General features: G+C 43.9%; 1 protein-coding gene across 1 annotated transcript; it reads left to right on the forward strand.

Moving 5' to 3' along the window:
* The first annotated feature begins 685 nt into the window (after window positions 1-685).
* LOC107105560 (olfactory receptor 14A16-like) lies at window positions 686-1,609 on the forward strand. The gene has a single exon (XM_015405554.1). The coding sequence runs from the start codon at window positions 686-688 to the stop codon at window positions 1,607-1,609; it is 924 nt and encodes a 307-aa protein (XP_015261040.1).
* The last annotated feature ends 11,795 nt before the right edge of the window (window positions 1,610-13,404 follow it).

Genomic DNA, 13,404 nt, shown 5'->3' on the forward strand with positions numbered 1-13,404 from the left:
CTCTGTTGGCATATAATTTCCATGTATAGTATGGCTAATATGAACTTTTTACTGGGAAAAAAGTACTCCAAAAAAAGGGGAACCCTAGTGACCAGTTTCCCTTGTCCAGACTGTCAGGAAAGTAGGACTCCAAGGGAGGGGACACCCAAGTAAACATCAATGTGTGTGTGTGTGGGGGGGAGGTATTGTCTATGTAACAACATCCTTACATGTGGAACTGGATAAGGGATCAGGAAACTGTCCACTGTCCCTTCCTATGCATGCACAAGTTGGAGATGAGTCCCTCTATGAGATTTTGTATATGTCCAGGTCAAGTTTCTAGAGTCTATGGACATGGAAGTTGTAGAAGCTTAGATTTGGACAAACTACGATATGGAGGGTGTGATTAGAGACAGCCAGTGAAATGTTGATCACTCATGAAGTTTGGCCATCTGCAAATGATCTCATTCTTTGCTTATTCAACACAGGGTTAGCCACCAGGCTGAGATGGTCAAAGAAGGAATCCCAAATAACCATTCACTTATATTAGTTTATTAACAGTGCAATCAGAAGAACACTTCCCTGGGAGAAAACACCATTGAATAGACCAGAGTAGGATTCTAACGAGACCTGCTGAGGATTGTACTCTAAAACATTTCCTCCACTCAACCCTACAGGTTACCTACACCTGGATATTGAGAGGAAAATGCCCAATCTGACCTCCACGTCTGAATTCTTGCTCCTGGAATTTTCAGACATGCGAGAACTACAGATCTTACATTTCTTTGTCTTCTTAGCAGTGTACTTGACTGCAGTGACTGGCAATCTTCTCATCATCATTGCTGTAGCACTCGATCATCATCTGCACACCCCCATGTACTTCTTCCTCATGAACTTGGCTTTTCTGGACCTTGGCTCAGTTTCTGTCATGATACCTAAAGCTATGTCTAATTCCCTCCTGAACAGCAGGTCAATTTCTTATTCGGGATGTGTGGCTCAAGTATTTTTCTACTTCTTATTTGGAGGGTCAGATTTTGCCCTCCTAACAGTAATGGCACATGATCGGTATGTTGCTATCTGCAATCCACTGCAATACGAGACAATCATGCATAAAGAAGCCTGCTTTCAGATGGCAGCCAGTGTATGGATTACTGGTACCCTTTATGCCATATTGCACACTGGTGGCACTTTTGCCATCACCTTTTGCTCCAATAGGATCAATCAGTTCTTTTGTGAAATTCCTCAGATCCTAAAACTCTCATGTTCAGATTTATATCTAATTGAAGTTGGACTTCTTATATTGAGTTTTACCGTAGGTGGAGGATGTTTTATCTTCATCCTCATTACCTACATGCAGATATTTGCAACCCTACTCCGAACGCCTTCTGTGCACGGGCGGAAAAAAGCCCTCGCCACTTGCCTTCCCCACCTCACTGTGGTGTGTCTGCTTGTTTTCACTGGAATGTTTGCGTACTTAAGGCCTCCTGATAACACATCATCTGATCTCGATATCCTTTTTGCAATATTCTATGCTATATTACCTCCACTGCTGAATCCATTCATCTATAGCATGAGAAACAAAGACATCAAGACTGCACTGTTAAAGCTCACTGATTTTGGACATTTATGATTGTTGCTCCACCTGGCCAACACACCTGGCCTCATTGCAGGAGGATGCTCAGCTCGTGTGGTGGTATCAGCATGGTGCCTGCGTGCCCATTTTCCCAGCATATGGTGATCCTCTTAAGGGACCTTGAGGTGAGGGCTTTCATTGGATGTGCCCAGCAAGGGGGCTGCCAGGCTTTCAACGGGTATGCCCGGTTCAGGGACTGCCAGTGGATTACTCTCACACTCAGGTGGCAGGCGAGACCACTCAGTGGTAATTGTCCTTGTGGAAACCAGAAACCTGCCATCCCTTGGCTCTCCCCACACCAGTAGGTGGGCTGGGTGGGACGGGGTAGATTGACTAGCAGGCAGGTCAGTCGATTGAAGGATCCAGTGGACCATGTTGTGTCATGGCTTCTTAGAACTGTAACCAGTAAACTTGTAGCCATTTTATTCCATATTTTATTCCAAAATGCTGTGTGTAATTATATTATTGGCAGGTAGTTGTAAAGGGGTTCTTGCCTTCACTGCCCTCTCCCCTTCTCTGGCCACTGGGTCTGCAAGTGTGATGCTTGGGTTTAGGGTTCCCACTTGGAATGATTTAACAGACAGCTGCAATTAGGAGGTGGAAGACATTGAGACCACTCTCCAGCCATGACCCCTTAAGGTCTTCTAGCTCCAACTGAGGGCATCTTGCATCACAGGTCCAAGCCAATAGTTCTGTCTGTGTCAGAGATCACTATCCCACCATTCAAAATTATTAATTCCTATTTCCCTGTGTTTAGCTTATTTTGCTTTCCTCTAGACTAGTTCAAAACAGGGTGGGTGACACTTATTGTAAACTTCACAAATTCTTGTGCTATTCCATTTTAAACAAATATAGGGAGTTCTGATTTCTGATATGAAAAGCTGAATTCAAGTTTGAATGTATGTAAACATTACACTTTGTCTTGAGGGTTTCTTTGTATTGTTTCTGTGTTTGTTCTTTTTCGTTATGGTATTAATATCTGCAAAGGTATTTTAAAAAACCCCACAAAGAATAAATATCAAAGTTTGTTCAGGTGGGAAGGATGACGTGTCCAATGCTATGGTCCACCAGGATGACACCACATTATGCTTGCTTACTGGTTCACTTTAAATTACTATTGATTAGACTTTCTGAACTTAATTCAGGTCTTTCAAATCAGACCTTTAGAGCTGGAGGACCATCGATTCCAGGGGATCCTGGGCTGGGCTGACCATATTGGTGATAGTTGGCTGTCTGCGGTACCAGGCTTTAACAGACAACAAACAGGGAGAAATTAGTTTCTTGTCTTTATCTTTACACACACACACACACACACACACACACACACACACACAGAGACATAATGTTGTCACCAGACTTCTAATTTTTCTCTATATTTGCATAGGATGCCAAAAAAAAAACCCAACCCTTAGGCCAGTCCTGAGGGAATCTCAGGTAAAGGAGCCATGGATTTTACTTTGTGCATACTAATTAGGTTTGCCCCTCACAGTGTCCTAACAAGGCATCAAAAATAATGAAGAGAAGAGAACATTTGAAACTAGTGCTGAAAGACACTAAAGCTTGCCCTCCTGGGGTGCCTTGTAGCCCTGTCGGCTTCTTCAGTCCTAAACATATAGCAATTCACACAAGCTTTTTATATCGTGAAAACTGGACAAATAACCAAAACAAATCACTACCCCCAAATGAAATAGTGTCATTCAAAAATTATAACCAGGATTTCTTTTCAGATGTTATTAGTGCTAAAACAAAAAGACAGGATAGCCCATAACTAACTATGCCTTGCTCTCTAGTTGTGAGTGAGCTGATTGGCAGACAGTTCAGAGGCATCCAAATGGATCCATAGCATGATGACCACCATCATCACATGAGGTCATCAGAGAACAGGTCACAGTAAATATCAACTCCAGCCACGAAGGGGTGTTAGAGACAGGCATCAGATAGGCAATAGATGCAGTAAATAGAAATGTGGAGCAGATAGTGAGGTCGGGGATGCATGTGGAGAAAGCCTTCTTCTTTCCCTTTGCAGAAGGCAATCTCAACACTGTGGTGAAAATGTGTCCATACGTTACAAGGATATAGACAAAACAGCCCAGCCCGAGGACAACTCCAATCCCAATAGTAGTCATTTCAATTAGATTTAGGTCAGAACAAGCCAGCTTTATTAGCTGTGGGATTTCACACAAAAAAATTGATTAATTACATGAGAGCAGAAATGGTTTGTAAAAGTCCCAGTGGTGTGCATCCCTGCATAAAGAAAACCAGCAATCCATACAGCATTTCAGTGCACATTTGCCAATTAATTACCATTTCATAATGTAATGGATTGCAAATGGTCACATACCGGTCATATGCCATGACTGTCAAGATGCACAAATCAGATGCTGGACCTGAAACATGTTTAGTCAGAACTAAGTAAGTAAACTGAGCATGACTGAGAGCCAGTTTTGTGTAATGGTTAAATGTGTGCACTCTAATCTGGGAGAACTGGGTTTGATTCCCCACTCCTCCACTTGCAGCTGCTGGATTACCTTGGGAAAGCCATAGTTCTAACAAGAGCTGTCCCTGAAAGGGCAGTTCTTGAAAGAGCTCTCTCAGCCCCACCTACCTCACAGTCACAGGGTGTCTGTTTTGGGGAGGGGGAGGGAAAGGAGTATGTAAGCTGCTCTGAAACTCCTTTGGGTAGTGAAGGGTGGGGTATAAATCCATTCTTCTTCTCCTTCCTTCCTTCCTTCCTTCCTTCCTTCCTTCCTTCCTTCCTTCCTTCCTTCCTTCCTCCCTTCCTCCCTGGGCTTTAGTGTCTCTCTGCAAATATCTCCACTCCAGCGAAGGAGCATCCAACACCTCCCGAGGCAGACTGTTCCACTGCTCAATCACTCTTACAGTTAGGAAGTTTCTCCTGATATTTAGCTGGTAATGACTCCCTTGTAATTTCCACCATGAGACCTAGTTTTGCAATCTGGAGCAAGAGAGACTGTCTACATGACAGTCCTTCAAATACTTGAAGACTAAAATCATGTCCCCTCTAAGCCTTCTCTTTCCCAGGCTAAACATACCTAACTCTTTCAGCCTTTCCTCATAAGACTTGAATTTAAACCCTCTCACCATCCTGGTTGCCCTCTTCTGGACACGCTCGAGCTTTTCAACATCCTTTCTAAAATGTGGTGCCCAAAACTGGACACAGTACTCCAGGTGAGGCCTGACCATAGAGCGGAACTTACCACCTGCCATGATCTTGACACAATGCCTCTGTTAACGCATCCTAAGATTGCATTAGCTTTCTTCACAGCCACATCGCACTGCAGGCTCATGTTTAGCCTGTGATCAACCAGAACACCTAGATCCCTTTCTCATGTGCTGCTGTCAAGCCAAGTCCCTCCCATTCTATATCTGTGCCTTTGATTTTTTTGTACCTAAGTGTAAGACTTTGCACTTATCTCTATTGAAATTCATTTTATTTGTCTCCGCCCACTGTTCCAGCCTATCTAGATCATTTTGAATCCTGACTCTGTCTTCTTCAGAATTAGCAATCCCACCCAGCTTTGTGTCATATGCAAATTTGATAATTTATTTATTTATTTATTTCATTGTATTTATACCCTGACCTCCCCACGAATGGGCTCAGCATCCCCCCTATGTCTTCCTCCAGGTCATTTATAAAAACATTGAACAACACCAGGCCTAGGACCAAGCCCTGTGGCACTCCATTCAAGACTTCCCTCCACGTAGACGCAGAGCCATTTACGAGCACTCAATGGGTACGATTTTTCAACCAGCCATGAATCCATCCAACGGTTGCACCATCCAGCCCACACTTAACCAGCTTATCCTCAAGGATATCATGAGAAACTTTGTCGAATGCTTTACTGAAATCTAGACACACTATATCCACAGCATTGTCAAAGTCAACCATTTTAGTAACTCTGTCAAAAAAAGAGATAAGGTTGGTCTGGCATGACTTATTCTTGATAAACCCATGCTGGCTACTACCAATTAACTCATTCCATTCAAGGTGCTCACAGACAGGGTGTTTAATAATCACATCCTTCTCTATGTCAGATTCCAAGCTGTATCATCCATTCAAATGTGAGTCTTCTAGATCCTAATACAACACCATACCATGTTGGCTCTCTTCCTGGACAATTTCATTTAAGGGTAACAGTGGGAAAGAATAATGCTCCATCTGCATGTGACGTGATCATAATCCACAGCAGCAACCACGTACAGGGGAACTGAGGACAATTATAACTTTGAAAGTGGTTCCCAGCCTGTGAGCTCTCTCTCATGGACATCTGCCCTGATATTCCCCATTTCCATTTTTGAATCTGTGAGACTTTATTGACAATCCACCAATATGTCAGTGTATTTTCATTAATTCCATTACATGGAAGGCTGTGGAACTTATAAGCAGTAGTCTGAGAGGCAATGTAATAATACTAAAAGAATAAAGGGGGGGCCTGCTCAGGATATCGGTAGTAGACCAAAACATAACTTACCATTTTTATTCATGAATTCTCAGGTTCAGGTTTCTTTGTGCTTCTCTGAAGTCACCCATTTCACCTTATTCCTTATAAACTAACCATTCAGATGCTGATAGCGCTGTGGAAAAAGGTATTCTCAAGCTCTGCAGAGTAGTCCAAGAGATTTGCTCTCAGGAGTATAGCACAACTGCCCCCACCGCTCAAAAAGTTTCCTGTTCTTCTAATGTAACTTGTTTTTCAGAGTTTCGAAAGAAACTCAGATGGGCCATTTGCAATGTCTGGATCACTGTAGTTGCATGAGAACAGGAGTACACCTTTGTTCTTGTTGTTTTGTGACTGTACCGATGTGTGTAGGTTTAAAGAAATTGTAAGGTAGAAGGTGGAGGGAAGGCAGCTTGGCATAGCCCACTCCTCAGATATTGGAAGCTAAGCAGGATCAGTACTTGGAAGGGTACCACTTCTTACTTGCCTTGATGGCACTTTACACACACAAACCCACAGACAGACAGAGAAGGCACACATGCCAATTTGTTAGCATTGGGGCAGCAGAGCCTTTGTTAGTTACAAGTTCAGTACTGTTATTACAGATTGGATCATAATGTGTACAAATTTGATATAATGTTTGTTATGTTAATAAAATGACAATTAAACCAATCCTGATGATTTAGCTACTGGAATTATTTTCCCAGCTGTGATTCTATACAGGTCAGATACCTGGCTCCTTCATAGTGAGAAATACAGAGCAGTATTCAAAACCATTTTTTTAAAAAAAATTGTGAACTTGAGGTGTGTGTTTATTTATTTATTTGGATTTTTAAACCACGTACATCTGTACAGCTTTACAGAACAGACCGACCACATGGTCTCACAACAACAAGTGCAATGGAGCTTCTTCTTCTTTGCCCCTAAAAGGAAACCACCTGAATGCATTAACCAATGATTGTGAGTAAACAGACTTAGATTTCGCAGGCTTTGTTTTAATTGGCTCTGAGCCAGATTTCCCTTCCAGGTGAGTCTAAACAATAGCACACATGGTAAACAGATTAAATTTAGAATAAGACCTTTCAACGAACACCTATTTCCAACAAAGTCAACCCGACTGCTCAGATTCTCCGGAGTAAGCTACAATGAGCTGTGTGTGCAGAAAAGATCTAAATCCCTCTCTCTTCCCTTTATCCTCCTGTACATTCTCCAGCACAGAATTTTCAGTTAAATCCAGGCTTGGCTGTCTTTCATTTTCCCTTTCTCTCCTCTCATTAAACTCTTCATACACACATCCTTTTGAATGCAACAGTTTCACTGATTGCTTGAGTACCTTTTCAATTCCTGCCCCTCTACTATTTTCCTCAATAAATTCTAAGCCTTGTTTTGGAAAATATCTGGTTGTTTCATAGTTACTGGTTGCCTGTTAGAGGCACTTTGAGTCTGACTGCTCACAATCCAGCTAAAGATACGTAAACCACATATTCTGCTCCCCCAATTAGTGAATGAGTGAGTGTGCTGGCTGCAGAAGCTGGGAGAGGCTTCCCCCTGATGCTGAGCTTAGATTCCCGCAAATTGGTCATGATTCTGGGTGAGTGTCCTGAACTCAAGTTAGAGAACCAAGCCATGCTTAAGGATACATGTGAAGTGGAGCGTATGTGGTAAGAGTTGCCCTATAACAACACTGAAGTTCTTCAGAACTTTGTCCAATTCCACCATCCGTTCCAAATGGTGATCTATAATATACTCCCCAGCTGCTATAGTTCGCCAAGTACATACTAGTGCTTTCCCAATCTTATCATCTTCTATGTGAGTGGGATAGAATGGCAGGGTCCCTCTCCGTGCCCTTCAAGACCTGGATGAGTCATTCCATAGCCACCATCTGATTTAATCTTTAGTTCAGATACATCTCTTTAACGAACCTTATTTTTGGCCTTCACACAGGTGAAATGACCTATGAGCCATTTCACAATGCCTCCTGGAAGTATAGCAGTCATATTAATTTGAATACTTCAGCTGTTACAGTTCACATGCAGTTATTTTTTTTCTTTTCATGTGGCAAACAGAAGCAGCGTTGACCGGCAGTCCAGCAGTATTCATTTTAGAATAAAAATGCAAGATGTAAATCTTCAAATAAATAAAATGAATGCTCTTGCTTCTCCTAAATGACTTAATGAGAGGGAAGGCAGTATAGTATAGCCTGATCCTGTCTGATCTTTGAAGCCTAAGGAGGGGCTGTACTTGGAAGGGAGACCACCAAGGAAGACTCTGCAGAGGAAGGCAAGGCAATGGCAAATCACCTCTGCTTCTCAGTTGCTTTGAAAGCCCTTGCTGGGGTCACCATAAGTTGATGGCGACCTGATGGTACTTTAAAAAGGTAAAGGTAAAGGTTCCCTTGCTCGAAAGCCAGTCGAATCTGACTCTAGTGTTGCGGTGCTCATCTCTGTTTCAAAGCCGAAGAGCCAGCGCTGTCCAAAGACGTTTCTGTGGTCATGTGGCCGGCATGACTAAACACCAAGGTGCACGGAACACTGTTACCTTCCCACTGAAGTGGTACCTATTTATCTACTTGCAATTTCTTGCTTTCGAACTGCTAGGTTGGCAGGAGCTGGAACCAGAGACGGGAGCTCAATCCGTCATGCAGCAACTCGGGTCTTGAACTGCTGAACTACCGACCTTCCGCAGCCTGCAGTTCAGCATCTTAACCACTTGAGCCACCGCAGCTCATGCGACTTTACACACACCCAAATAATGAGTATCTGACCATATTGTTTGATACAGTAACAGGACTCACTAATGAAGCACATAATACAATGTAATGCGCCTGGCTATCACTGTATCCAAGAATAATTAAGTTCTGATAGTTTTCATTCTTTTTAACTTCTTGCTTCATAGATCAATAGAGAAAAAGTTTAATTACTTCTGTTGCAGAACTTTCAGACAGGATGTGGATCAAATCCCAAAGGATCAAGAAATTTTTTTAAAATATAATGATCAAGGGCATAAACCTGCTGAGATTTAATTATGAAATTTAAAAACAACAGATAAGACCTTCCACTTCTGGAAAAGACACTTTCATATAGTCTGTTGAGTTACACTGACTGGTTGCTTTTGTTTGTTTGTTTTTTAATGGAAGAATATTGGCTGGTATTTAGGAGGCACATGATATACTCAGATCTTTTTTCACTTGGCTTGACTTTTTAAAGAAAAACCCAGTTCCCCTCCCCCCTATCCATAGTGGGTTCTTATTCCCTTATTTGGGACAAAAAAAGGTAATAATTCTTCTAGAATCTTCAAGAAATCAGGAGAACCGCAGACTCCAGAGCATAGCAGATGGTCAACACACCAGCTGTGGACATTGTATAAGGTATGCTAGAGTCTCTGAATCTTAGTTAGACAGATTGGGATAATTTTTAAGTGTGTCATGAAGGAAAGCAAAAGTAGCAAATGTCTGTCACATTCAGGTATTTGCTTTTCCTCCTTGTGGAAGACCACGTTTGAAAGGAGTAGAAATGTCAAAGATTATGGATAACCACTTCCATCTTTCAGAAAACCATTTTAGTCGATTAGCACAGTGGAATAATTGAAAGTTTTTAACAATGACAGAATGCTGAGGGGCCATTTTGAAACATGCAAAAATGTTTCATTTTCAGTAAACTCTTCACATTTGAAAAATATTCCTCGCACCGAATAAAAGAGATAGGATATTTACTCATACCATTGTGCCAGCTGCAACCCTGATTAATGTAAGTAACTCTGGGGAAGTTATCAAATATACTTAAGGAAAATATAGCAGATGACAAAAATACTGCCGTCTTCCTTCACCAGCTGTTCAGCAATTTACCCAATAATTTGATTAGCAGTGTCACCCTAAGCAGAATTAAACCCTTCTAATTCCATTGAAAGTAAAGTCAAGGAGCTCAGGTACAAACTAGACATTATGGCTTGGATCTAGGAATGTGCTAGAGGAAACAAAAACAAACTTAACACACTTCTGCTTGCAACAGGATCTCATGCAATATTGGGTGCTTTTCTCCCTATGTATCATAGTACCCAGAAAACATCTTGTGCAAGCAGAAACGTGGGGATACAATAAATCTGACTGAGCACAAACAGTTGCCCAACTTGCCTTCTTGCATTTTTGCTTGCAAAAATGGAAATTGTCCATTGAGATCCAACCCAATGTCTAATTTGTGCATAGCCCAGTGTGGCACTGGGGATCCAAAGTTCTCAAGCACATCAGGTCCCGATTCAGCTTGGGATGATGGTGCAGGGGGAGGAACAGCTTCTGCCTTTGCTCCCATGACATTTTCCTCAGCAGAAATGGCATTGGGGTCCCAGTTTGCCCTGCTGTAGGGCTCCACATGCAGTATTCTGTACATGTAGTGCCCTGCAGCAGGGCAAATAGGGACCCAAAGAAGCCATTTCAGTTTGGGAAATTGGCATGGGGAGGAAGGCTGAAGACCCAGCTCTTCCTGTGTGGCAACCCAAACCTGAATCAAGACCTGCCATGCTTGGGAACTTTATATAATGCTTGGCTGTGCAAAGATCAGCGTCAGGTTTGGAGAATGCCAACCTAACAGGTGCTGAATATCAATATATCCAGTTCTCAATATGGGGGGGGGGCTGGTAAAAGGTGAGTGTGTGGGTGAGAAGAAAAAAAGGAAGCAGGGAAAGGTGTGGATATGGGAGTTGCCAGGAGGAGGGATAGAAGAAATAGTATGGTGAAGGGAATACACTGAAAGTGTGGTATCTCCAACAAGTCTTTATGGATTTTGCATAGTGCACCTGAACACAGTGCAGTAGCCTCCACCACACAACTGGACATAGTTTTCCCAGGTAGAGGCTATCAGGTGGAAAGAAAAAGGAAAAGCTGAAGATGAAGGTAGATTTGCTGGTGGGTGGGAAGGAAAGAAGGAAACAGAAAAAGAGGAGAGGCTGTGAGAGTTTTCATGGAAGGGAAAAAGAAAATAGTGTGTGTGAGGGGGTATGCAATAAGATGTCCACCACAAATCCTTCAGGTTTCCAGCTTTAATATCTTGTAGAATCATGTAACTCTGTTTAGGATAGCTCTGTAAATTACCACATAGTTACTAGTTGCTATTGCTTTCTCTACACTTCATGCCACTGTATTTATATGCCACATTTATGGCACACAATGTCATCTGAAATAGCTCACTATAAGAAAAAACCCTGGGTTTTTTTGCTGTTCTAGCCCCACTAATGCCACTATAACACAAGCACAAATCCGATACATTCTCAATGAAGTTTATAGTACAGCAGGCCAGTGATTGCTGCACATTAAACATGCATGGAAAGAAACAATCCAAGCATAGCAATGCTGGACCCTCACCCAACCCCAGCCCATAGACAGGACACAATCCAGAAGATACAATTACAACAAAACACCTTCCCTTGCATGAACCACTGTGGTGTATTCAGTATGAGCCCCATAACCAGCATATTCCAGAGATTTCTGTAGGTATGGGCTTTAATACCCTTATATCACACATTCATACAAACATCCTGCAAACAACCACCCTTTTGACCACAAAACACAACAGGAAGGTAATATGGACACATAGGTTTTTCCCATAGCCATGTCTACAACTCATCTGAGGAAACTTGCCCCCCCCCCTGCCAGAATAACGAGACAGACAATGGTTTGGAATAAAACAAGGGCCACTTTATTAACTATTTAACAGAACATTGCAGCAACAGCAACTAAGCAAGAATGGACCAGGCAAGGCAGGCATCACTCCCTGACCAATCCCCTTGCCCTTGAAGGGCGGGTCACCCAGCTCTGGTCGTGAGCCAACTCTCTGGCTTGTGACCAGCAGCCCAGCAAACTGGTTTTCCTCTAGGACTGCCTACCCGTGAAGCCTTCCAACCTGCAGGGAGGAGCCTGCCCTAAAAGGTTCCCAGTGGAGGTGATCACCATACCCCACCCAGGACCTTGAAATCCGAAGGCAGCTCCTGATGACCCCCTGTTCCCTAACGGGATATGCCGTAAGGTGCTCACCAGTTCCGTTTTCTTGCTTGCACAAACCTGCCAAGTGACCAACCTATTTAAACATCATCAACCTCAAACATCACCTCAGTCCCCAGATCTCAGTGTAAGGTAGGTGAAAACACCCCCACCCATTCAGCCAATCCAGGTGGAAGCAAAAAAAAATCCTACCTGGCCCCATTGGCGACCAGCAACAACCTGCGCTAAGAACAGGGCGGGAGGGTGGGCGAGCACGTGGAGCAACTGCCAAGAGCAGGAACAGAGCCTAGCCCTTTGAATGGGCCGGCTCTGCCCCCACCACATCAGGACGCATAGCGTCCTGCTCTGTTGCTGTCCCCATTCTTCAGGGCGGCAAAACAGCCCCCGCCCACCATCGGCATTGCCGAGCGGGCAGGAGCTCCGATATAGCAAGAGCTTGTGGCTTTCCCAGACATAGGTTTGATTCAAACATAATGTAATACAATGATTTGTCTTAACCATAGTTATTTTGTCATACCAGAATTTGACTCATGGATAACAAACCTGGCTAGTCTTGAGAAATCTTTGTTTTGGAGGTTTCTTGTACTCCTGGGCACCATCCAGATAGCCACGCTGCCCAAGCGGCGGTGGTGGACAGCAGGGTGCTCTGTGCAGGCTCAGAAACACTCTCACCCTAGGTTTGCAGCTGAAAGCAAGCCTCAAGAGAGCAGCACGGCCACCCAGGACTTCCCCCCTACTTCTGCTGCCCCTCCCCTTGCTGCTTCTGGTGCTGCGATCCTGGCTGGGTCTGGGAAAGTGTGTGGCTGAGTCTCGTGGGCAACCAGTGGCCACCTGGATGTGGGTGCCTTTGAGGAGTGAGGAGAGTTGGATCAGGACCTCCAGGCGAGGCTCCTCTCCCTGCTGCCAAGTCCTCCAGTGTGGCCTCTCATCTCCCTGGCCTCCGGGATGACACATCACTTCCCGGGCCGCCCTCCCTCCCTCACCCAGGTCCAGCAGAGGAAATTGGGCTGCAGGCGTTATTTATGCATGGTCCTGTGCAGCTCAGCCAGAGGCAGGTTTTATTCACCAGCCCCAGAGAGAGCAGGGGAGGGACTCTCCTCCCCACCCCCAGCCCCTTTTAATGGGACAGCAGCAGGTCCCCCCCCCCTCCGAATGGCCACATACAGCCAAGCGCTTAAAGGTTTATACATTGCATTGCACTTGTGTGCGACAGTGGCAAATTGGCAAGAAAAAAAACATGTGCGAAGGACAGCCTTCCCCCACGGTAACTGGGGGGAGGGAAATGACGGTTCCCTTTCGGCATTTGGGGAGGGAGGAGATCAGCTTTGGAGACGAGATGGGAA

The sequence above is a fragment of the Gekko japonicus genome, unplaced genomic scaffold (assembly GCF_001447785.1).
Source record: "Gekko japonicus isolate JY-2015 unplaced genomic scaffold, Gekko_japonicus_V1.1 scaffold2643, whole genome shotgun sequence".
Classification (NCBI taxonomy): domain Eukaryota; kingdom Metazoa; phylum Chordata; class Lepidosauria; order Squamata; family Gekkonidae; genus Gekko; species Gekko japonicus.

What these genes read in the sequence shown, in the direction of transcription:
- LOC107105560 (XM_015405554.1), top strand. Translation starts at nt 686, where the DNA reads ATGCCCAATCTGACCTCCACGTCTGAATTCTTGCTCCTGGAATTTTCA.